The sequence below is a fragment of the Diachasma alloeum genome, unplaced genomic scaffold (genome assembly GCF_001412515.2).
Source record: "Diachasma alloeum isolate Michigan unplaced genomic scaffold, Dall2.0 Dall_scaffold_00187, whole genome shotgun sequence".
NCBI lineage: Eukaryota > Metazoa > Arthropoda > Insecta > Hymenoptera > Braconidae > Diachasma > Diachasma alloeum.
The window spans coordinates 431090-457942 of NW_021680353.1; the positions used below are offsets into that span (position 1 = coordinate 431090).

Consider the following 26853-nt stretch of genomic DNA (forward strand, 5'->3'; position numbering starts at 1 on the left):
AGCAGCCGATACTTGGTGACTCTATTCCCGAAACTGGTACGAATATTTATACGTTGGGTATTTTCTAATTTTAATTTTCGGTCACGAAAAGTTCAAATCTCTAATTTTGAGTGGTCTGAGACAATTTTTACTTGCAGAATTTGATTTCTAAGGATAAATCGATTTATATGGAGGAGTTCTTAAGCGTGAAATACGCTGAGTGAAACGTAAACCACGTTTCATTTTGGTGTAATTCACCTTGTTATTTTGACCGTAAAATACGCCTTTTTAAAGCCTGAATTCCGATTTTCATTAGGAAAAAAAATCTACTGGACAACATATTGGCATTAAGCAGGGTTGGGCAAGTAAAATACCACCGGTAATTTATCAAATTTTCTATATGTAAAAAAATAAAAATCAACCAAGGAGGTTGTAGACCTTTTTGACCGCAAGTGTCGCTATCGTGCGTGATTAAGAACAACACAATTGTTCCAGCACGAGAACAAGCCCGTTAGCAGGGGGGTTGAGTTCCTATGTCATGTGCAAGTCTTGCAACGATGAAACATCGTAATCATACCTTGAGAGACCTGAGTGGAAATTGCGTCAGGCCCACCTGAAGCACCATCAGAACTTGATCAGGTTTTTGTAAGGTTCGACTGATTCGGTGATTCTTGATGAGAACCTGACCAAGTTCTGATCCAGCAGATCGGATCCGAAAAACTACAGGCGGGTTCAGATCAAGTTCTGATCAGGTAGAGACGAATCAGATGATGCTTGATGAGAACCTGACCTACTTTTGATCCAGTAGATCGGATCCGAAAAACTGCAAGATGATTCAGATCAAGTTCTGATCACGTAGGCACGATCTCACCCTGAGGTCGGCTGCCTGACCCCAATTTGATTAAATTCGGATTTGATGTTTTTGATCGGCATTTGAACGGGGTCAATTGAAGAGAAAATGATCAGATTCAGATCCGGTTCATCTGACATTAATTTTAATAAGTTTTTCGGATAATTTAATTAACTATTATTATACTATTCAAATTAAGTTTTATCAACCATTATCAATAATTATTTTCATTCTTTAAAAAGGTTCATTATACTATAATTAAAATAAATTTAATTAATTTAATTAATTTAATTTAATTAATCAATTTAATTAACAGCCAGCCCTTCTCAAATGTACAGAAGGGAGGGATGATGATGCCGTGAATACGTATTAGAGGAGTATCAAACTTATACGCAAATGATCTTGAGAAAAAAAATCACGAAATGTCTATTCATTTATTAGTGTTATTGTTATTATCATTATTATTATTCATTAATGAAATAAATAAAAATTTAATTGAACATATTTTATCTCTGAGAATACACACGCACATCCGCGAGATCAGGAATAATCGTAAATTCAACGAATACCCCGATACAAATCATATAGGCAATGTACAGTTTACTCAATAGTAATAGCGCGATAGCGTAGTGGTTAGCGCAGTGGTCAGGTCTGACCTGATCCAAACTTGATCAAGACCTGACCGGAATTTCCACTCTGGGAATCAAACATCACGCGGGTCAAATGTCGCAAATGCACGGAGAGAAATATTCAATAAAAATTATGTATCTTTTCCGTCATTGCGGAGCGAAATGTAGTTGTAGAAAATTTTACGGAACTGTCACTGAATTTTTCTAGAGCGTTCCGTACTTTTTATCTGAATCTCCTGTGACAAGTTACGATACCGTCACTTAAATTTTCTGAGTCGATTCCGTAATCGGTGAGCGGATTGTAATAAGTTCCGTAATTTTTTCTGAATNGGATACCGTCACTTAAATTTTCCACTCGGGGAATCAAACATCACGCGGGTCAAATGTCGCAAATGCACGGAGAGAAATATTCAATAAAAATTATGTATCTTTTCCGTCATTGCGGAGCGAAATGTAGTTGTAGAAAATTTTACGGAACTGTCACTGAATTTTTCTAGAGCGTTCCGTACTTTTTATCTGAATCTCCTGTGACAAGTTAGGATACCGTCACTTAAATTTTCCACTCGGGGAATCAAACATCACGCGGGTCAAATGTCGCAAATGCACGGAGAGAAATATTCAATAAAAATTATGTATCTTTTCCGTCATTGCGGAGCGAAATGTAGTTGTAGAAAATTTTACGGAACTGTCACTGAATTTTTCTAGAGCGTTCCGTACTTTGTATCTGAATCTCCTGTGACAAGTTACGATACCGTCACTTAAATTTTCTGAGTCGATTCCGTAATCGGTGAGCGGATTGTAATAAGTTCCGTAATTTTTTCTGAATATTTCTCTCCGTGTGATCAGCAAGACAATCAGAAGGTTCCAACGAATATGAGGGTCAGCTGAGAGAAGCGCGCGCAGGACAATCACGACGATCCAACGATCATGAGGGTTAAACGAAAGGAACAGGAAGAAAAATTGTCGGGCATCTATAACTGGAGACATGATTCTCGGGAGGTATGACCCTTGCAATGTATAAACCTTGCGACGTTTGAACCTCGCCGTTTGAGCCTCGTGAGACAGGACAATATGACCCTCGTGAGGTATAACCCTCATGAAATTCAGTCACAAGGGTTGCTGTAGGGATAGTTTGGTCAAGGTTTTTTTTACCAGTTATTTACCTTTTTTACCATTTAGGAGTATTACCAGTATTCTACTATGTGCACTACATTAGCAGTATTCTACTATGTGCTGTAGAAAACCCCGATTTTCAGTGAACGACCCAATTCTGGCGTTGACTGTAAATAACGTTCAGAAACCCGTAAATTACGCTTACGTTGAAATTTTTCTGCGTGTTCAAATAAACCATTTCTCTGGGTGCACAATTTTTAAAAGAACAGGGTATCCTTTTTACTTCTTTTGCGGTTCCATTTTAGATCAATCTAACACAAACCTTTCGAGCCCATTTCGCCTCGTAGTGCCCTATGTGAGCAGATCCACACCCAATCAGCAGGCCATAAAAATCGATGCGGAGGATTTTTGTCTTAATTATTAATATTTTTCAATTGTTCTTCTTCCAAAATTTTTGTCTAATCGCCCTCTTTTCAGAAAAAACATTGAGACGAAAATTCTTACATCGACTTTTTTATCCTGCTGATTTGGCGTGGATCTGCTCATACTAGAAAACAATTTAATCAAATGAACTCTCACGCAGTATAGATCGTTGGATGGTACCACCGAAGCCGCCACAATCCGACCGCACAGTATTGGGTTTCCTACGCTCCCTGAGGCCATATCAATTCACAAAACCATATTTAAAAAATAATTACGTTTTCATGTGCTTTCTGTCAGTTTTTTTTCTCATAAATTTCGCGCTCTTCGCATCAAGGATGTATCAGTACCGTCACGCTGGGGGTTTAGTCATGATCGCCAGAGCATGTGGTAAGTGGTCGAAATAACATATGGGCCATCATCACTTGTTACATCAATTTTCATTCGACAGGTCAGTGTTTAAATTTTGACTGCACCGTTATTCTCGTCCTTATGCTTCGTCAGTGCATAACGTTTTTACGAACTCATGGATTCAGTTCCATTTTACCACTTGATCACAATATTTATCTCCACAAAATGGTCGGAGTGACGATTGGAGTCTTGAGTATTGTTCACACCATCGCTCATCTACTGAATTTTGGTATGAAATGGTTATATCGAGTTGAATTTAATACATGAAGTGTCACAACGAGATAAGTCAACACGTATGAAGTATTTCAATAGAAAATTCTAGCGCATTCGCTAGGGAATTCCATCGAATCTCCCTTGGCAAGTCCATCAATTTTATTAACTTCTCGTGAAAATAATAATCGAAAAATTTGATGAAAAAATATTTATAAAAAAAATTGACATATCTTGATTTCTCAATTAACATAATAATCTTTTGCTACGATTTTCTCAATTGGAATGTATTTTTCTTCTCTGAATGAAAAATAAAATAAAAAATTTCAATCAAATATTGAAATAGAAGAAAAAAACTTTAAAAAGTTGCGCCCAAAAATTTCTGTGGAAAACATTTGAACAGAATAGGTTTCATAGAAAAATGGAAATCTCTTGATTGTTCTATGATGAATGTTCTGTTTGAAAAAGAAAATACATTGGGAAAGCCGCGGGATTTGTGATAAAATTACGCTCACCGTCTAGTTTTCGCTAAATACACGGAGAGAAATGTTCAGTAAAAATTACGGAACGCTCCGGAAAAATTCCGTGACTGTTCCGTAAAATTTCCTACAACCACATTTCGCTCCGGAGTTACGGAACAGATATGTAATTTTTATTGAATATTTCTCTCCGTGTACATATATGAGCATTCAAGGAAGAATGTAATTCGGAAGAAAAATCTTCTGGGACCTTTTCTTGGAAAATCAATCATCATTACGGTTTAATACTCAATGAGATCTGAAACCATTCACTACTTCACTATTGAGTTGACTTATTTCGTTTCACCATTTTTCTACTGAATACTACATCCGAAAACATTTCATAGAAAATCCTAGCGCATTTATCAGAAAATTCGTACAACTTCTGTTGAAAATTGTACCAGTTTATCACCGTTTCTATTGACGAATTCTGCAGTTTTTCTATACCTTTTTGATACGTTTTCGTATCGAGAAAATTAACAGAATTTGAACGTTCTATACACCTTATACTGTTGAGATTATCTCTACAGAAATTTCTTGGTCTGGATTTTCCAAGTTCTTTTACTTGAATCTTTTAATTTAAACATAATAAAATGCAGTGGAAAAAATTAGCTGATAAATGATTCACGATGGAAAATTTGTATAGAAAATATCTCAATAAAATAATTTTCAAGGAGAGACCGCAGTAAAATTTGAAAGTTGCAGGGGATTGTCTCTATCATACAGCTGGCTTTGGTACTTATTTTTTATACTGAAAAAGTAAGAAACAGGGGACAACGAGCATGTGATAGCACGCCATATGACAGTGAGCATGTCATTAACTGATGTCTTATTTTTTCTTTCGCCATCAATACATTGATGATGGGCTTTCGAATGGTCTGAAATATTACAAAAGTTTATAACTTTACAACACTAACAGCAAAAATTTCGGATGTTTACTGCCACCTCCATGGGTGCTATAAAAATTCCAATGCTTCGAATACTTCGTATGAACGGATATACATATTTTTTGTCCAAATTTCCAGTTGATATCTCGATTTTTGCATAAGCTAGCGTAATCACAACGTTTTTCATGAAAAATCAGAAAAACGGGAATATCTCGAAAACTATGTATGAACGGGTGTATACACAGCAAAAACGAATGTTTTAATTTCACACACTTTTTGTAGACATTTTTCAGCCACTAGCAAACGTCTGAATAAAATGAAAATTTGTCTGAATTTCAAACATGATAGTTAAGATTTTTGGTCACCTATTCGTCTGAAATTCAGACACATTTACATTTTATGCAGACGTTTTTGTCTTTGAAAAATATCTAAAAAAAGGTGTGTGAAATCATTCGTTTTTCCTGTGTATGTTTTAATGGATTTAAATAGAAGACATCGAAGCGAATATTTTGAAATTGAAAAAAAAAAAAGGAAATCGGGCTACTAGTTTTCAAAATAATTGTAAAGCGATTTAAAAACAAATTGCTTTTTCTCAAAAACTATTAGATCGATAGGGCTGAAATTTTGCGCAGAGTTAGTCCTCAGTAAGACCTACTATAATCTGACAAAATTTCAAATGTTTTTGTATTACTTTTCGCCGCTTAAATACTCAATTTTCTAAAAACTGACCACCGAAAAGGTGGCGATGGACATGCTCACCTACAGACATGGTCGCCAAACTTTGTATTTTTACGTTTCAGACCATTCTACATAATTTCCAATCAAAATTAGAGAATGTGAAAATCGAAGGATTGCAATGCTTCCATTCGAAAGCAAAAATTTGGACAAAAATTACCAAATAAGTGAAGTAATCGTGAAGCGAAACTCATTTTTAGGTCTTTTTCAACTGATAGAGGGGCAAAAAGAACGAGAGGATTTTTTTTTCAAAATTTTTATCTGAGCCATCTCTTTAGAGAAAAAATGAGAGAAAACTCCCCAGTATCGACTTCTTGGCCCGCTGAAAGGAATTTTGGTGTTAATTAGAGTTTGTCTTTCGCCGTAGTTTTTATTTTTTTCCGGGGGATAGGTGTTGAAGATGACCGCAAATCGCTATTATTCATGCAATTATGGCCCAAATGAGTGAATATTCAATTGAATATTCCCTACTACAATATTATTGTCTCTACCAATTCGGAGCAAAAAATCAAAAAAATTTTGGTGATTTTATGCCCGAAAAAAACACAATTAGATTTTTTTTCATTTTTTGAGTATAAAAAATGAGTCCGAAAATCATCAGCATGGTAGAGACACTTCTCTGCAACTTTCAAATTTCACCGTGGTCTCCTCTTAAAGAACGATCAAAATAAACTAAGAATTTTTTCTATAGAATATTTGGAATTCGGGTTTTCTATTCGTAAAAGGCGACGAAGAGCTGCGAAACTCTTTAGTAGAACTAGAAAAGCTAATGGAGTTTTCAATAAACATCCAATAGAATTTCCTAGTGATTGCCCTAGGTTTGCTATTGAATTCTTTGTACATGACTGTCATTCTCCATTGTATTAATTTTTATTATTGATCCATAGGAATGTTTGTGATCAACGATGAAGTATTAAATAGTTCCCACTACTCGATGTCAGAGTGGCTATTGACGAGTCGTCCAGGTCTCTTTGGTTTAGTAGGTGGTGGAGCTAATCCCACTGGCCTTGCCTTGATCATGATTCTGTTTGTAATGTCACTTTGCTCAATGCCTTTCGTCAGACGCGGTGGATCCTTTGAGGTAAAATTACACGTCTCTATCTTTTAATTAGATCTAGAGAAAAAAAAGTAGATCTAGAGGAGATGGTAGGATCAAAGAGGAGGACTTCCAAACGTTAAATAAGTGGAACAGTTAAAAAATAACATTTTTTTTCATCTGAACTAAATTACATACTGATTGAATAATTATTGAAAATTTGTTTTACTCTTCTAATATCTACACAGCGACGAATATACAGGCTTCCTCATTCTTCATTCAATTATTTTTTTGAGAATTGTGAGAGTAAGCGATTATCCCTGAAAAACATTAAAATTTTTTATTCCAGGGATTGAATTTTATACCGATAATAGTAGATGCACTGATAGCAATGAAAAGCCTCTCGAGAAATCGTAATTTACACATGTAATTATCATTAGAATGTTGTACGTGCGCAAAAATATTTCATAGAAAAACATAACTAATTCAATAAAAAATTCTATCAATTTTTGGACGATTCTGTTCAATGGACTATTGAATAAATAATACTCAATTCCATAAAAAGTATTTTCAATCAGCCAATTAATCGTCAATCTTCCAAAGTCAATTATTGATTGATAAAATAATTACGAATTGGAATATTTAATTGATGATTAATTTAAGGCCCGGCTCCACTATCTTCCGAACGTTATCTAAATTGATTTTTTTGTCTGATTTTTATCTCGAAATTCCAACTCAATGCCCTATCAGGGACACCCGAAAATTCTGAATTTCATTTTTTAAATAAATAAATAAATTCTGAACATTTTGAAAGAGCGTTTTTAATTACTATTGAGTATAATTGAGTATAATGAGTATAATTACCATGGCAAATGGCGGCCTGTCAGTTGCCACCATGGGAGAAGGAAAGACGAAATAATAAATCCTTTGTCGCAGCGCAACCAGACAATTGTACCGAAAAAAATCTCTTTGAAAAATTTGTAACATTTTAAAGAATTTTTTGATCACACTTTTACGATGAATTACTAATCACTTACGTCAATATCCTCCGTTGGTAATTGAATTGGCAATCATCTGTCACTTTTGTCGGGAATTGAAAGCATAGGAAAATCGCTCTTTCTTTCTTTTTTGCGCCCCCGCCAAAAGTGGCAGTTGATGGACAGTACAATTTTCAATTGAGGAGATTGGTGTAAGTGATTAGTTGTTCATCGTCACAGTGTGATCAAAAAATTCTTAAAAATATTACAAAATTTTTCAAAGAGGTTTTTTTCAGTACAATTGTTTGGTTGCGCTGCGCCAAAGGATTTATTATTTCGTCTTTCCTTCTCCCATGGTGGTGACTGCCCAGGTAAGAATTGACGATAGAAACAGGGCTCATCAAGCCCTGGACCAAGGCTCGGAAATGCTCAATCAGGGCTGGGGCTCAGCCTTGGATCAATCCTCCTTCGGCCCTAAAATGATAACCTCGTTTCAGGCTTAGTCCGCAAGGCTTGAACGAGGCTCGGTGCCAAGGCTTGATTCAAGCCTTGAATTACCACATTTTAAAGGCTCAATCGAGCTTCGGCTAAATAAACTGGAGTATTGTTTACAGATATTTGTATAAACAATTTCTTATTGCTTCATAACCCTTTTTATGAATTTAGAGTAACCTATGAAAGAGAGTGTGGTCGGACCGTACATCACTGTTGCTAAGCGTTGTTGGTGATTGTGATTGTCGGTTAATTAACAATAGATGGGAAAAAAATTATTATCATCATTAGTTTCTATTAATTATTCGTCCTGGATTATTACCGCGCACCTGGAAATTGAAATACAATGAAATCAAACATTTACAAATTTGCTCCTCTGAATAACTGAGCCTCGCCAACCCTGGGCTCATACAGGCTTGTTCTGATCGTCAACCTATATGTAATTCTTACCTGGGTGACAGGCCGCCATTTGCCACGGTAATTATACATTATTCATATCTCCTCTATTGAATTCATTCCTCAATGTTAATTAAAAACGCTCTTTCAAAATAACCAATTTTTTTTTACTTTTTTTCAATCCAAGCTCATAATTTTCGGGGGTCCCCGAGTAGAAATTTTAGTACTTGGCTGGTCAGGCCCTGGTCCGCTGTGCCGTAGAGAAGATTCGGCCCTGTTACGGTTACCACATTTTCCACAGGACCTGCTAGGAAATGTAACGCAAAGCATGATCAGGACCTGATTTGTAAACCTGATAAGGGCCGTGACAGGCGGCCTGGTTTCGCCCTTACCTGGCATAGACTTTGCTACAAATTAATAAATTGCTAACTGAATTATTAAATTGGGCCAAAAATGAATAATAAATAAATAAATAAAGACCCAGAATAGGCGGGTCGAGAAAAAAAAGAAAAAAAATCACTCAGAACGGGACTAGAACTAGGGACCCTCTGGGTAGTAGTTCTGTACCCTATTTTTTTAAACCATGTTTTTATTCAATTTTCACAACAGGACATTTATAACTCTTACAGCTATTTACATTAAAAAAAACAGGTATATAAAAAAATTAACGTCTTATATTGGTTTTAGTAAAGTATGGTCGCTTATTGACTTTCTAGTTTTGACTGGCTTTGTTTGTATTTCAAAGATTTTATATCGATTTTATATTATCTGCTCCATTTAGTAGCATTGTATATTTTGTTTAATACGCTCAAAAAAAAAGAAAGTAAAAGGAAAGAAAAACATAGGATTTCGTGTTTGTAGTTATCGTAATAAAAAAAAAGCGCTCGTGTAGTAGTTTTGTACCGTATCCACTCGATCACCGTATCATTCTTGAAAATGAGTGTTTTTTTTTAGCATATCAATAATAATCCCAATAAAATTGTAGTATCGAATTAGAGGACGTCTTTGGGCTTGTCGTCAGCATGCTGGCCCTATAAACCAGCGTCCCAGTAGCGCAGGTTCGAGTCCCGGTGATGAAAGATTTTTTCATCGCCGGAAAATGAACCCAGTGCATGTGGAGTTAGTTATGTGGAGTTAGATATAAGTTAGCTTAGAGGCAAGTGCGGGTAGGGAATTAGGCTGGGGTACCGCGCAGGTACTGGGACGGGTAGGTAAAAGACCACAACGGTCATACCATCTGGCACCACCCAATTTTTGTAGTATCGAATTAAATCTAGAATAATATCAATTAGTATAATTTTCCTGATCATCATCCCCTCTCCCCTCCGACCCACCCCCCTTTACCATTTCCACCCCGACTCTTTGTTTGATGAAAATTTTTCTAAGTCCCGTACGGCATGCCTTATCCGGACCTGGTCATTGCCGGATCACGTTCGCCATATTGAACTTATAGAATTTTCGAAGTTAAGGATTCCCGGCATACCTTACCTGGTCCTGATCATGGCCGGATCGAGTTGGCCGTATCCGGTATACTCAACAAGCACTCCTGTTCAATCAAAACAGGCTGAAAAAAAACCCGAAATTTCCTCATCAGACATGCCTGATGTAACCTTTGATTGTTCTCTATCACAGTACGCTCAAAAGGCCCTGACGGGGGCATGGTCAGACATGCCTGCTTAAAGTTAGGAATTTATTGGTAAGGTGAACATGCAATGGTCCTCTTCAGGCCCTGATCTGGCATGCCGTAATCAGGTATACCGTATATATACCGGAGCAGGATCTGCCTGATGAAATTTCTACTCGGGGATCTCTGAGTGACGAAGCATCTAGTTCAAATTTCGAGATGAAAATGGAATAAAAAAAGAAATCTAAATAACGTTCGGCAGATAATGGAAGCGGAACTTAATTTGAAGAAAAAACTTATTTGGTACTATTTAAGATTTATTTGATTCAAATAAACTTTATTTGATCCAATTAATTCATTTTTCTGGGTGAAGAAGAAATTTTTTACGTATTGCATATTTTTACACGATGTGTAAAAATATTAATTTACGTGCATATAATAAAAAATGGGAAAATTCGTAGACTGTAACATAAAAGGTGAGCACATCAAAGAGAAAACGCCCTATAATGACTGAAACTCGTAACAATGAGCTTTATTTTTATAACGAAAACTAGATATTCTATTGGTCACATCTGATGTACATACCATTCTGGATTCTCCTGATATTCCACGGTCCAAACTTTTGGAAATGGTTTGTTCTACCCGGTACAATATATATCGCAGAACGTATGCGCCGTTTGATGTGGTTACGCTCGCAGCGGGGTAAAACGTACATCAGTTCGGGTTTACTACTCCCTTCAAGAGTAACTCACCTGGTAATCAAACGACCTCAGAATTTAGATTTTCATCCAGGCGACTATGTCTTTGTGAATATACCTGTCATAGCCAAATACGAGTGGCATCCGTTCACCATCAGCAGTGCCCCCGAACAGGAAGGTGAGTGTTTTTCTTAAAATATTTTTGCTCTTTTTTTTGTTGTTCACATCTCATTCTTTTTCTTCCTTTCCCAATTTTTCTATTTCACTTTTCCTCGTTTTCTCCTCCCCCGTGTACGGGGGTTTCACTCACAAAACCCTTGCGATGCCACTTTAAAAGTTCCCTCTTACAAGTTCTCTACAGAGGAAAACGTTGGTGTTGGGGATATAAAACGAAGAACGGCGAGCAAAAGGGATGAGCGGGATGGAGAGTAAGGGGGAAGGGGTAAAACTTTTACCCCAAGGGTGGATTGAAAACGTACATCCTCAAGCAGCAGCCGGCAGGTGTTAAGATTTCTTTTTCTGATGTTGAGGGAGTAGTGCTAGGGAAGAGGAGGGATGGAGGAAAATCGAAAAGTTCACGGTTATGCGGGTGGGGTCAACGAATTAAAAAGTCAGATCTAACAAGACTTGTTAGAATACCGAACTTTGTAAAACGGTTGCTGGGGGGAGCATAGCAAATTTTATTTTGATTATTTCTTTTTTAATGAGTATGCGAATTCTTCATGCCTCAATGAATTTTTTTTACTCTCATTTAAAGTACTCTCTTCATTATTATTTTTAGAATACATGTGGCTGCACATAAGAGCTGTTGGAGAATGGACCAACAGTCTGTATTCATATTTTGAGAGAAAACAGCTGAAGCTTGAGCGTGGTGAAGTGATTCCCATTGAGAGTTGCGCCACGGAAATACTGAGAAAACCCGAGTGAGTTTAACTGAAGATTATCCGTGCAAATATTTCCATATAGCTATTTGCACTGATATTACGTGAATATTCTTGTAGAATTACTAAAGCTAAACCAACACCAACATCAACAGTGATCATGGTGAGGGAGACGTCGAAGGATTCCCTTGAGGATCCACGTGGCCTCGATAACCCTCGTTTCATTCCGGACAGTGGAAAGACTTCTTCAACTCCCAGCATCAACTCACCCACGTCCCATCTGTCCGCTCTCGAACGTAAGGAGAATTGAAATGAGCAGTTGGGAGTTTTCCAATATTTTTTCATATCATTTATTGAGATAATACATGAGAGTGAAAATCTTCATGATTTATATTTTGGAATAAGTTTAATGGATGCATCATTTTTTTACTTGTTTTCATAACAATTTTCTTCTCTATTCAAAAATAGTGACTTGCAGTTTGCAATATTTGAAAACGAAAAATATTTTTCTCTATTGCTAAATTTTAATAGTAATTCTGACCCAGGACCTAGAAAAATGTTTTTTCTGTACTGCTTCTCACGATTTCTCGTCTGGGAATTGGTATTACATACTTCCCAAACTCAGAAACTTGAAAATCACTACAGAAAAATATTGTTCCTGGGCTGTTACGATGGGGTTTTCTTACTCGTGTGGTTGGCCAGTCCTCGCCTACGACTCGGAGGCCAACGCCACACGAGTAAAAAACCCCATCGCAACAGGCCGGAAAAATACTATTATAGAGCAGAAAATTCAGTATCTATCAATTATTTAATGTATCTTTTTTCGAAAGTAACTTTCTTTTTTTTCGTCTTGTTAAATAATTATTCGTATCAGTTAATTTTTTCATATCATTCATTAAGATAATAAATGAGACTAAAAATATTTATGACTCATCTTTTGGAATAAGTTTACTCAATATATCAATCTTTTACTGTCTTTCATACCAGTTTTCTTTTTTATTCAAACATAATAACTTGAACATTTTAATATTTTGAGATAAAAACTTTTCTTCTGTATTGCTGAATTTTAATAATAATTTTATCCATAGAGTCCGTTATTACAAACGAATTTCAGATTCAGAACCTAGAAAAAGGTTTTATAGAGCGGCAAATTCAGCATCTATCAATTATTTCATGTATCTTTTTTGGAAAGTATCTTTCTATGTTTTTTCGTTTTGTTGAATAATTTCAAGTCGTTTAAAACAGATAATTCAACCCAGGCTCTCAAACGTTTAAATGATGAAACCATTATAGCATCTCTGATGAGTTCACACCTATAAATAACTCAATACGAAACGTAGAGGTTTCGATAAAAAAAATCAGTTGAACTCCTATTAAAAAACTTATTTGGTTTCTGGGATTTTATTTAATTTTGGCCCGGTTTTATCAAGCCCTGTTAGAATAAATTTATGTTTGGAGTATATTTATTCTACCAGTGGACACTTTTAGGAATTCGTCGTAGAATGCTTTCATTCAGCCATTCGGTCATAAATATTGACTAAATACTTTAAAATCAGCGGTATAATTGGCAAATGGTAATGATATATCGATACACGACGTTCTTTGGTGAAATAGCTTCGATGAATTTTCAACCAAAATTAATCGGCAGACTTTTTAATTATTCCGATATTTAACTGAGGATTTTCTTAACTGGGCTTGGTGCAACTGGCCTTCATGGAAAGTTATGAAACTTGAAAAGAAAACAAATCTGTTAAATACAGCTAAAGAATCTCAAGAAGAAATGAAAAGCTGATGCAATTTCCAAAGGAAATTCAATAGAACTTTCTAGTAAAAATGCTAGGATTTTCTATCTCATTTTTTCATACGTACAACTACCGATGTTGATCTACTAAGCAAATAAAATGATCGAAAGATTTAAACATTGTCAACAAAGCTGGTCAACTACTAGCAAATGCTCATTTGACGAGGAAACAAACTTGTTTGACAGAGAAAAGTTGGGACATATTTTCATTTGTTAATGGTTAAAAAATAATCAGTTAATCCAACCAGACATTTTTCTCTTAAAAAAATGAAGTTTCTTGGTGTTTCTCTATCAACTAGGCTGAGTGTTGACTACTCATAAATTGGGAACTGGTGGATGGGTGTATGACATCTGCTGGTGAGAAAAAGAATCATTTTAAGATAGTAAACGTCTCCGCTCAATGGGACTGTAATGCAAACTGAGCCATCTTCAAAAATCAATAACTCGAGATTGGCAGAGTGAAATTCAACAAATTATGAATCATTCTCAGATTATTTTTTTTAAGCTTCGAAATGAGATCAATTTCATTCAAGTCGTATCAACATGAAATTCACGCCATAAACTTATATGTAAAGTGCTATCTCAAGACCGCAAGCTCCGCCCATCCACCAGTTCCCAATATGTACGCCTTCGCGGAGAATGAATCGACGAATATTTTCATCTAAAGTCGTGCATTCATAGTGAATAAATCCTCTGAGTGTAAAATTCACAAAATTGACAACCAACCTATAATCCTTTCCTTCGAATGCAAACAACTGGACAATTGTTTTTTCTCATTATTAGATGTGCTAATGTTTTCTGATAAATTGAAAGTTCACGGAAAAAAAAAAATTCTCGAATGGGGTTTATAATATTCCGGAATCAGAAATGTGCGTATTCCAGAATATTATTCCGAATTCCGGAATATAGTATACAGGATTCAGGATATTGAATATGGATAAATTTAAAGATAATATAAATAATATAAATATAAAGGTGAATGTAAATAATATAAATATCAAGATAATATAAAGCAGGGATAAAGCAAAGAGGGAAATTTTGTAAAGAAGGGTGTTTTGTGAAAAGGTGGTTTTATTGTTGAGGAGGGGTTTTTGTTTCGATGTGGTTATTGGCACCCATGCCGTGTCTCGTGACTCGGGGAGCGTAACTCGTGTCTCGTAACTCGTGACTGGAAATTTGTATGGAGCGGAGGATATCCGGAATCGTGTCTCGTGTCTCGTGACTGGAAGTTTATATTAGACGGAGGATCACCGAATTCGTGCCTCGTGCCTAGTGTATCGTGACTCGTAACGGTGGAACGTCTTTTCAACTAGGAGACATTTCAACTAGTGTCATTTGAACCGAAATTTTCAACTACCACATATCAAATAGTTTTTGAGTTTTGAAATTAGTATATTTTTGGGAATTAGCTGAAATTTTTTGATTTTCATTTTTTTTACTCTGCTTTTCAACAGACTACGTGATGCAACTCAATTGAATCACTAAACTAATAGATTAATGATTAATATCATACAAAGATTTAATTTGTTTCTATATTCCCACTTGCAAGAGATCAATAATTTAGTATTAATAGTTTTTTTACTTAAAGAATTTGTCACCCTTTTTTTAAGAATAATCGGGCGAGGAGGAAATGTAGGAGGTGAGGCGGAGGGGTTTCTATTGTTTTCCTGCAGAAAACCAATCGCTGAACAAAAAAGTTTTTCCCATTCGGATTCAAAATTCAGGCAATATTAGGGCGTATCTCCGGTTAAAAATTATTTTTGGAGCTAATCAAATTTATTTGTATCTGTTCCACGCATTGAATGGTTTTCAGATTGTTTTTTTTTTTAATAAATGAAAAAATATTAATCCATGCGAAAAAGTGGCAACATCGTCGGTAGTGTTTTTTTTTCACCAGGAGCTGGTACCACTGGCTCGAGGGAGCTTTAATCACAACGCTTCATCGCTCTCTCTCGAGAGACGTTTAAATTAACCGCGCTACCCCCACCCGATCGGTTCTTGAGACGTTGCTGCTCGTTTGGGCTGCGTGCGCAGAAATTTCATTTTTCAGTACTTTTTTTGCTATTATTAATAAACAATGCTCCTAGGCGACCATCTTTTTCACTCAAAAAATCATTGATCACATGTTCTAAATGTGTCTAAAGTTTCATAACTTTGGCTGTTTTTTTTCCATGGGTTTTGCAGTTTTTTTTCTGAGTTCCATAAGATCACGGGTTAAATGACCACTTTTTCAAAAATTCATAATAAATTAACCATGTTCCCCAGCAGTCTGAAACTTTGCACACGCCTTTTCCATCATTCAAAGAATACGTAAAAAATAAAAGAGAAAACTGGCTGCTTTTTTTCTAACCCTCCGGGCTCGCCCGATTATCCTTAAAGGCTGTTTTTCATTTTATATTGAGATGCATTGAATGATTCCACGCAGATAGTTTTCAATATTGTCCAATGTATTATTGCGATTAACAATTCTCTTGATTCTCGCGCCATGATCTCTGTAAGTTTTTCCTTTTTTTGGAGGGGGCTAGCCACCGTTGGCTTGTGTTCATCTGAGTTCCATTGCAGACTGTTCGCCCTTAAGGGCTTCAATGAAACGACCCATTGCAACGTGGGATACTTGGAGACGTATGTTGAAGACGTGTGTTATGCCAACCTTCCACTGCATTTGTCGTGCGTGGTTCGTTATTTTTTACCGCTTGATAACAATTCCACATATCAACTTCGAATTGTGGGGGGGGGGGGTCGGTATCNGGGGGGGGTCGGTATCGGCGTACTTTGGGTCCGATCCATGTTTCCATGGCGATCCATGGCATGTATTTAAATCTCAGCAATTGAAATGTCACAGTTGAAATGTAATCGGTTGGAAAAGTGTTAGTTAAGCAGTCGGCAGTTGAAATATCGCCTAGTTGAAAAGACGTGGATTTTTTCCTCACATCTGAAACTCCCGATATTTGAGCACCCCTCCCTATGTGTGGTACACTTACACCCTTTAAATACCTCGGCTACAATTTTTTAGTTCAATCTGATATTTTTTTGTAATTAAGATAAATTCAGCATTGGTGTTAGAAAATATTTGTTCTTAAAAACAATCCCCAAATTCATTGGTTTTTATGATCCCACCAAGGATAAAGTTTAAGAACAGGAGTTTCGAAAATCTAGAAACTATTTTCTAAAGTCAACCCATTTTTTGCTTCCGAATGGAAGCCTTGTGGTAACACGTCTTATCAACTGGCCGACATTTCAACTAGGACATTTCAACTGCGACATTTCAACTAGCCACATTTCAACTAACAACATTATCAACTAACACTCCTTCAACTAGGACATTTCAACTGGAATTTTATGCGAAACATAAACTCCAAAATTGTTCTCTAGAAGCAGATCAGCTCCTTTCGTACTCTTCACAAATGTTAACGGCATATTTGAAGGGCCATGTGCACAGTTCTATTTCTCACCAACAACTGATTCTATAATCTGATACTAAAGGCACCATAATAATGAGGGGATTATCCCTCTCCATTTGTGCGGTATCATCGTTATTTACGTATTCCGAATGTTTTTGAGAAATATTAGATATATTGAAATTTCCATTGGATAGCTGTATGTTACAAAGTAGTTGTCAAAAATTGAAAAAAAAAAACATTTAATATTTGCAAAACTTCAAATATATTAATTCACTTTTTTTCTAAAATCGGAAAACTTGGAATTTTGGAGTTTATGTTTCGCATAAAATTCCAGTTGAAATGTCCTAGTTGAAGGAGTGTTAGTTGATAATGTTGTTAGTTGAAATGTCGCTAGTTGAAATGTCGCCAGTTGAAATGTCGCCAGTTGAAATGTCGCCAGTTGATAAGACATGGATCCAGCCTTGTAATTGATAATTTTTACGATCTCGTAATTTTGCTTGGAAATGATCTAGAATGTCATGAAACGTGAAAATATAATGTTTTTAGAACATGTATGTATGTATATCAGAATGTGTATGCCGATTTTTCGGAAATTTTTTATAAATCCCCCTGAAAAAAAGACTAAAGTTTGAGCTAAAAATCTGAAATTTTGTCAGACAATTGGTATTACTTTGGAGCCTTTGTGGGCGCAAGTTCAGCTTAATCGGCCCAGTAGTTTCCGAGATATGGCAATTTCTCCAAATTCTTTTTTCCTTAAGATATCTCATAAACTACGTGACCGAATTGAAGTTTTTTTTTTCTTACGATAATATCTATCGAATCAAATCAAAATATTGCTACGTAACTAGGGTCAGTGTAGTAATAATCGGCATTTTTCATTTTTACTAGGAAAAACAAATCGCTGAAACGATAACTCGCTGAAAATTCAAGATAAGAAGTTGAAATTCGGTAGAATTGTAGCTCTTATGATACTACAGAACTATTGTTCACGAGCTGAATCGGATAAGTAGTTTAGAAAATATTCAACTTTTTGTGAAAAACTGTTATGCTTAATATCTCCTAAACTACTGGGCCCATTCACTTTTTTTAAAAATATTTGTCACGATATCTCCAATCAAGGTCAATCAAAATATGTATACCCGCCCATACAAAGTTTTTGAGATATCAGCGTTTTTCTAATTTTTTCATTTTAAAGTTAATGTGGTGTCCATAATACGCATCAAGCTTGATCTAGACATCTAAGATTCTAGGTACTAATTTGTATTATGAGCCCACAGTTATGTATAAAATTTTGTTTCCATCGATTCAGTACATCCGGGCATAGAGCAATTTATCCAAAAATATTTTTTTCTAAAAGATTACACATCGTCATTTTATCAATGATTTTCGTCTCTATATGACTTAAAAAGTTATAACAAAAATTTATGGTATTTTATATTTGATGAAATGTCATAGCTATGACAGAGGTAGAGTTCGGTATGGCCTATTTTTTTTTTTTAAGAAGTGTAAATTTTCTACTATTTTTATTATCAAAAGTACAGTCATTAGTTGATCTTGTGTTTCATGTAAATATAATGTGAATACGTTTGTCTAATTTGGTTCATGAGATGAGTCTAATTGTACGGGTTCGAAGAATCAGATATTTTGGGGCAAATACGTTTCAAGAGGAAGACGTTTCTTCTTCTTCTACTCGATAGAGTAGAAGAATTCCCCTTACCAATTTGAATAGGTTTCTGAGTAGTTATCATCTGCGAAATTGTACGGATCTATTCGGAAGTTTATTACCAATGGAATTGGTAGAAAAAAAAAGTAAATGTCACATGGCTTCTGCCAAAAAGGCTTACAACCCTGCATGTTTCTCTGCGCAGGAGTCTACTGTAATTGATTCAGGAAAGTTCCGAAAATTCTCGGGACTTTCTCGATTGAACGCGACATTTTCTAAACAGTCTATATAATCGGATCCCTTCGATAATTCTTGATCGATATGGAGTTCAAATCGAATTTCTCCCGATTTTTTCACCCGAGCAGTACCCTTCGTCGGAATCTTCGGGAAAAGTTTTGCTATCGCAAGACTATTTCCGATTGTTTTTTCTCCGTGCAGAATCCGGAGTAATATTTCGGAATTCGGGATATTTTATTTTCGATTTCGGAGACATCCCCAGGGGCTTGCCAATTTCTCAGAGGGTGGACGGAGTGTCGTGCGGCAATTTCCGATAACAAACTTTTGGTCGTTCGGAGTATTTAGGCAGCAGACATTGTTTTTCGTTTGAAAATACGAAAAATTAAGTTTTTCCTCTTCTCATTTCACTGTTAAAAAATTTTAACTGAATTTTTCGGAATTTAGCTTTCAAATATCAAATAAGTGACACTTTCACAGAAATTTCAGGGAATTTCGTTATGGAAAATTCATGATTTTCGTGGAATAATTCATGGAAATTGTAAATTTCAATTGAATTATTCCATGAAAAATAATGGAAATGAGGAAAAAACTGCCAAAAATTTCTTTGCATTTTCATTTCTTTGAAATTTCGTATTGAATTTTCATGTTCATATTGGAAATTCATGTACACTATGGAATTTTCATCTCTTCCACTGATAAATCAGGAATGGCGTCGAATTTTCAGGAAAATTTGAAATTTCATGGACTTTCTTTCGTTAAATTGAATTCAGTGTCATTTACCAGAAAATTCAGATATTATTTTTTCAACCGTGTACCCCTTTGTACGATTTCCAGGGGTTTGCCGATTTTTCAGAAGGTGAAGAGTATGTCGTGATGTGGGGATTGAGTTTTAAAGGTGTTAAGGAAAGGAATCAATTCACTAAGCGAGGCAACAGGTGCAAACTAGATAATTAGTTTATTGTCGGAATGAATCTGTACAAATGAGTCGGTATGAATATATGCAAGTGAGACATTTGTCGGTTCAATTCCCGATATCGGAACCAATGTAAGACTCCATACCTTTTCGTAATCTCCAACCGCCTCGAATCCCACAGTGAGACATTTTCCAATAACAAAGGCCTGTTGTAGATTTAACCTGAAACTACGGGGTGAAAATTTTCCTTACAGATTATTTTACGAAAAACAAATTTTTTCGTATTTTTGATTGAAAAAAAAAAACATTTGAACCCCAAATACTCAAAACGACCAAAAGTTTTTTGTTCAAAAATATCTCACGACACTCCCTTCACTCTCTGAAAAATCTGCTAACCCCTCGTGATGTCTCCGAAATATCGAAAATAAAATATCCCGGATTTGGGAATATAATATACCGAATTCCGGAAAATAATATACCGGATTCCAAAATATTATTTCGGATTCCTGAATATTATTCTGGATTCCGGAATATATTAATATCCCCGATTTCGGACTACACATATTCCTGTTTCCGGAATATGATATCCGATTCGGGAATATTTTTTTCTCGTGTTTGTTTCCGAATATTTCTACTTAGATCAGCATCCTCAGGGACTTACGATCCTTGTGTCTAAGCCTTATTTCTGTTTCACGCTCAAGAACTTGTCAATTACGATCTTAATAGAAACGTATTTTACGATTTACTTATACGTAATTTCCGAAAAAAGGGTCGTATTTTACGATTAAAATAACTTCTTTTTCTTCATTTAATTACGGATAAATAACCGTAAAATAGGGAAAAAAATCATCGCATGTACAAATACAAAACCATAAATTACGGTAATTGACGCTTCAACATCAAATGTAAAATACGCTTCAAAAGGTGTAAAAGACGACTTCTTAAACGTAATTCACATTTAGATTTTTCTGTGTGGATGGTCATGGTCTAAAAACATCATATTCTGATTCGTAAGCCCAAAATTAGTCGCCCCAAAATAAAAAACTGGAAGCGTACATATTAAAGATTACAACAATGCTTCCATTCGAAAGCAAAAGTTGAAAACGAGAAATTGCTCCTCTCTTGAATAGTTACCCATTCAACGGATATACATGATTTCAGGAGTAACTTGTCAAGATGCCCGAGCATTTACACGAGATAGAAAGCTGAGGCAGCTACTTCTTGGCAGTAAGATGCCTCTGGAGAAGTCATTCTCAATGCCTGACATGCAGACCAAGCACAAGAAGAGAGAGCGAGTGAGGGCGTGAGTTCTGAATAAACAAAAATATTTTTTTTTCTAATTGAATCAAATACCAATTCCACGCGACCCGTTTTTTTTTCAAGCTATCTCTTTGCAGTCCATCCAAACCTCATTAAAACTTTAACTCAATTTGTCGGTGTTTGTACAAACTCCATTAAATTATATATAAAACGAGGGCAGTTTATTAAATAGCCTGGTCACTGTGATTCCAACTTGAAAGAGTTTGCGTTTTTCTTTGCTTACAGTCTTCGCGACTACATGAGATCCGAGTCAGAAAAGAGCTTTGATGAGGCGCAGATAAGACGAGCTAGATTGAAATCCCTCGGCTGTGCCTACCTCAGCCCCCAAAACAAATCACTCGCTCAGAGTTTTCGATACATGAGAACAAAGCCAACGATTATAGCATTTAAAACCCCGAGCATGGAGGATCACGTGTATGTCACAACGACGAGTTCAGGTACATAAATAAAATCCGTATTTAAAGTTGGTATAATTGGGTGGAGATTATTATTTTCGTGAAATTAACCGCGAGTTGGGGGAGAACGGGGGTAGCTATCATACGCGCTGGCTAGATAACTCGATTATTCAAATAATCCTTGCTTGTAATATTGTGAAAGTTTGTTTACGCGTAATCAGCTAATTTGCCATTAAATGTGGAGAATTTGATATTCACGGTTTTACCCGATCGTAATTGCATAATTGTTGGTAAAGAAACTTTTTGATAAGCCGTTTTAATCCACTTATTCCTAAAGCCATTATGAAGTGTCTATTCAGTAGTGTCAGTAAATAGATTAATTGTTTTGTAAATTTAGTTTCACCGTTGACGGTGCAACAACGAGTGTCACAAAGTGAAACACTGACGGCAGCAGTTGAAGAGGGTAGAATCGAGGGAGCGATCGCAACGATTGGACAGAAGAAGAGTAACACATTGGACACTGAGAGTCAATTTTCATCTCATCCTTCCATGAGCTATCCCGTTGGCAAACCACTTGAGGTAAACTTTTTTATATCTTGACAATCTTTTTTTCTTCTCTCACTCACACACTCTGTCTTATTTCATTTTCTTCCCACACTGCTGTACTTGAAAAACTTTTCCAACATTTTACACTCCTAAATTCTCACATTTTCCACCTGGCCCATTCTTCTTTAGTTTTATTATGTGTATTTATCTTATGTCTCGGTATATATGGAAATTCTACCCCACTTTTTTACGCCCCCAAACTTTCTATTCGCTCTCTTATATTTGGAAATATTCTTGGATAGTTCTGATTTTGAATTTGAAGATGAATAAGTGGCGAAGTGAAGATAACCGCGGCTATGGAAATTAATACTGATTATATTTTACCAATTGCGGTCTTCATGTGTTGAAATCGTGGAACATCATTTAGCATAAATCCGAGGGGCTGGTCACTTACGAAATCACGGATGAAAAAGTGTAATAGAAAAACCTGACGAATTCGCTAGACAATTCTACTGGATTTCTATTGAACTTTCTATTAGTTCTTGGACGATTCTATTGAAATGTTCAATAGATAATATTTTATAAAAAAAAGTCAAAAGAATTCCATCTTTCTATACAACTTATTTTATTGAGATATTATCTACAGGATTTCCTCGGTTCAAATTTTCCAAGTTTTTTTGTTTAATTTTCTTGATGAGAAGAAAAGAAAAATGGACCGAAAAAAACGTGGAAAATTTTAGCCGAGGAAATTCTATAGGAAATATCTGAAGAGAATAAGTTATATAGAAAAATCGCATTCTATTGCCTTTTCTAGTGAATATCTTAATAGAATCGGCCAAGAACTAATAGAAACTTCAATAGAAATCCAATAGAATTTTCTAACGAATTCGCTAGGTTTTTCTATTGAATTCTCTCGTGCGTAATCACTGGACGACTCGATCGGAAATTAAGGAACAAATCACCAGAATTTTTCGAAATCAAGTGATTTCCATTTCCGATAGTGATTGCCAATGACTTCTAGAAATCATTGAAAATGAGTAGAAATCATAAAGAAATTACATCGTGTTTTCTCAAAAATTCTAGAATATTCGGAGGTTTTCTATAAAATTATCAGAAGTTTGAAAAAATCTTAGTTCTCTACAAAATAAGATGTAAGGCAGAATGATTACTGATAAATAAGTGTAAAAATGGTGACCATCATGTAAAAGAAAATGGAAACTCATCATCTTATCTATTAAAGTCTGTCCCAACACTTTGCACCCCTAAATTCTCTCATCTTACCCCAGGCCAATTGCCTTTCAATTTCATCATGCGTACTTATTTTTTTCTTCCGGTATATATGTGAATGCCGCCTCACATTCTTTTTTCATACCCTCGAACTCTATATTGCTCCACTTATGTTTGAAGATATTCTTGGATGGTCCTTATGGTGCGCCCTCGAGTCACATCTTTCAGGCTCAACACGCTGTACTAATCGCCACGGGAATCGGAGTCACACCTTTTGCTTCTATTCTACAGTCGATAATGCATAGGTACTGGAAGGCAAGGCACACCTGCCCCAAGTGCCAATTCTCATGGGCAAGTGAGATACCCACAACGGTCATGAAGCTGAGAAAGGTACTTGAAAGGCAGGCGTAATAGCCATTAACTTTTATTTCATTCAAAGGACAAGAGCTAGAAAAAAAGTCTCATTTTACTTGAATACCACCACTTTATTCATTTCCTCTTTACGATAATCCCTCATTTCTTTAATGCTGTTTTCCTTCTTTTTTCCTTGCTACTGAAAGGTTGATTTCTTCTGGATAAATCGTGACCAACGTTCATTCGAGTGGTTCGTAAATCTTCTCTCACAACTGGAAATAGAGCAAGCAGAATTGGGCGCCACAATGGAGAGATTCTTAGAAATGCACATGTATATAACCAGTGCACTACAGAAGAATGATATGAAAGCAGTTGGTCTGCAGCTTGCCATGGATCTTCTTCACGAGAGGGAGAAAAGGGACTTGATAACTGGCTTGAAAACACGTACCAACGCTGGCCGACCCAATTGGGACAAAGTTTTTAAACAATTGGACGATCGTAAAAAGGGAAAAGTCACGGTATTCTATTGTGGCCCACCACAATTGGGCAGAATTTTGCGTTATAAGTGTGATCAATTTGGCTTCAACTTCAGGAAGGAAACATTTTAGATGATACGATTATTGTCTCATTAGTGCAGATCATCTGTTTTGTGTTCATGTGGAAAATTTAACGACTGAAAAACGATTTAATGTGACTGATGTGAGAGATCGCGGGTAGGTCAATCAGTATGGGGAGCAGAGATTGTCCATTGATAATCCGTCGATTAATAATCGTTGGCCGTACAGCAGATAGGCATACGACACATCACGCCGCTTGGATTGGTGGCAATGTGTGTGTGTGTGTGTGTGTGTGTGTGGGTGGGCTTGAAACCCAATCGATTGCGCAAATGGTGCAAGAGCAAACAAGAAGATATTCCCATGCGACCCATCATGTCTATGGTGCGTCAAAGGACACCCTCAGGACATTCATGACCGGATGTATATGCGGATTTATGTTATGTTGATGTAGATGCATAAAAGTGTTGCAGGGAGTGGTGAAGAAAAAAAAACACGTGAAAAATCACCTTTGGTAGTTGAGAGATTCGTTTGAAGACAACACATGACAAATGACGAATGCACTGAGTTTATTGTCATGTTTTTGCTAACTCTCAAAGCCCATGTGTCTTGTTTTTTTCACTTCAAGCGTTTGTTCGACGCTCGTTTTTTTTCCTGCATTTAATCACTTACAGGTGAAACACGTTGTAGTCACGTCCAACAAATTTCATTTGAGTGGTTTTATGCATTGGACACATGCTTTATTCCCCTCTTTTCAATTCAGTGGGCAACTCACGGGTATTCGATCAACGTATTCAACTGTATCTCTTTGCCATTTCGTTTTTACTTGAGAGAAAAAAAAATACACTCTTTATAATGGGCGGGATGGCATTCATTATCTCCTTCACGATTTTACGAGATAATTTATGTTCAGTACTGTCGAATTGCCCTGGGGAAAATAAATTTTACGGAGATATTGGAGTTCAGATTCAAGGAGGGAGTTTGAGAATAAAGAGAGAAAAAAAAAATTTCGAACGTTCACCATAAAGACAGAAATGGGGTGCAAGCAAGGATCCTGTCACGCGATAGGACGATTAAAGTTTCTAGAAAGAAAAAAGTTGTTTTTTTGTTTCTTGAGCAACGGAATGGAAAAGAATATGGAAACCAGAAAAAATCGTTGACGCGTGGTGAAAGCCCCTATCTGTTTGGGGATAAAAAAATTTTTATTGTAATTCTTTTTATATTCATTTGCGGTTTGAGAGAGGGATAGGAGGCAGAATGGTTTAATGACATTTCACGTCAAAAGCCAGGCGTACCTTCTTCAATATTTCTAGGTGCATGAGGACTGGAGGTGAAAGTGAGGGCAATAAGCGTGGATGGCTGTCATATGACTGCAGTATGACGCGAAGATTGAACTAATTGGCTACCTGTTATGGGCAATGAACGTGGTGGAATTGTTTTAAAAGAATGGAAGGGGAAAATGAAACCGATGAGCTGATTTTCAAAGATTGCAACATCGTTTTTTCGACTGTTATGAGTTTTCAACATCACGGATAATTGGAATAAGGATTTTTATATTTTCCCTATATTCGATTTTTATTATTGTAAAAAATCATTAGTGTAAAAAAAACACATTGTTTATTGTCTGTTAGCCGTATAGAAGACTGAAATCATCCAGTGTACCCAATTTTTGAGCTAAACAACTACTTTTTCCGTAAGATGTTCCGAAAAAATCTGCAAAAGCCCAATTACGCATCGTTTTTGCTTCCGAATGGAAGCATTGTAATTGTTCAAATTTATGTTTCGGATTTTTTATGTTATATCAACCAATTATGATCCATGAACTCCGAATATGCTATATTTCGACCCTGTTCGTATATACAGTAGACTCCCGTTATAGTCGCGCGCCTGGGGGTGTAGGGGTAGCCGATTCGGCGAACACGACTATATTTTCTTAGCCCCACCGAGCGCCTGGTGGCAACCTAAGTTCTTGGAACTCCGGACGATAAGAAAGGAGTAAACAGAAAGAAAAAGCAGTCCGAGTGTTTTTCAATTTTTATAATTACGAACATTTTAATTGACATTTTCGTTGAATAATTTCTCCGTTATTTACTGAATGTTTCTTTAATGTATTTTTTCGTCTATATAATATAAATTTTTTCATCAACTGGAGAATAATTTCTTCGTGTAATAAAAACATTTAACGATTTAGTTATTTTTCATAAAAACTTTTTTCAATATTTTCATTAACAATTAGAAGAAAAAAGTCTAACCAACCTTTTTTTAAATTGACAATACACTTCAACAAAAACTCAATAAATAAGACTTTTATTAAAATTTACGTTTGCTGCATTTCTTTCTCATTGTCTGCATTTAATTAGAGCAGCTTTGTGTCTAACATTCTATAGAAGTGACATTTGTTCTGCACGGAGAGAAATATTCAATAAAAATTACCAGAAAAGAGTCCTAAAAATTACGTTTCGAAACGCAATGTGGGAGCGGAGTAAAATTCAATAAAAAGTGTCAATCGTCACGCAAATTCTACGATCTGTTCTGTAAAAATTACGTGACTTTTTCGTATTTTTGAGGTGACAGTCCTGAGAATTT

The 26853-nt window shown here is 35.9% G+C and overlaps 1 protein-coding gene across 1 annotated transcript in view; it reads left to right on the forward strand.

Annotated features, from left to right (window-relative positions):
- Positions 1-26517, forward strand: part of LOC107048342 (NADPH oxidase 5) — a 69565-nt gene extending 43048 nt beyond the window's left edge. The window contains exons 8-18 of the mRNA XM_015271483.1: positions 3155-3381; positions 3443-3631; positions 6640-6833; positions 10832-11153; positions 11757-11898; positions 11977-12152; positions 21033-21174; positions 21417-21628; positions 21984-22165; positions 23540-23749; positions 23920-26517. Coding sequence (XP_015126969.1) covers positions 3155-3381; positions 3443-3631; positions 6640-6833; positions 10832-11153; positions 11757-11898; positions 11977-12152; positions 21033-21174; positions 21417-21628; positions 21984-22165; positions 23540-23749; positions 23920-24321 — 2398 coding nt within the window. The 3' untranslated portion in view covers positions 24322-26517. The remainder of the gene's footprint in view (positions 1-3154; positions 3382-3442; positions 3632-6639; positions 6834-10831; positions 11154-11756; positions 11899-11976; positions 12153-21032; positions 21175-21416; positions 21629-21983; positions 22166-23539; positions 23750-23919) is intronic.
- Positions 26518-26853: the final 336 nt, after the last annotated feature.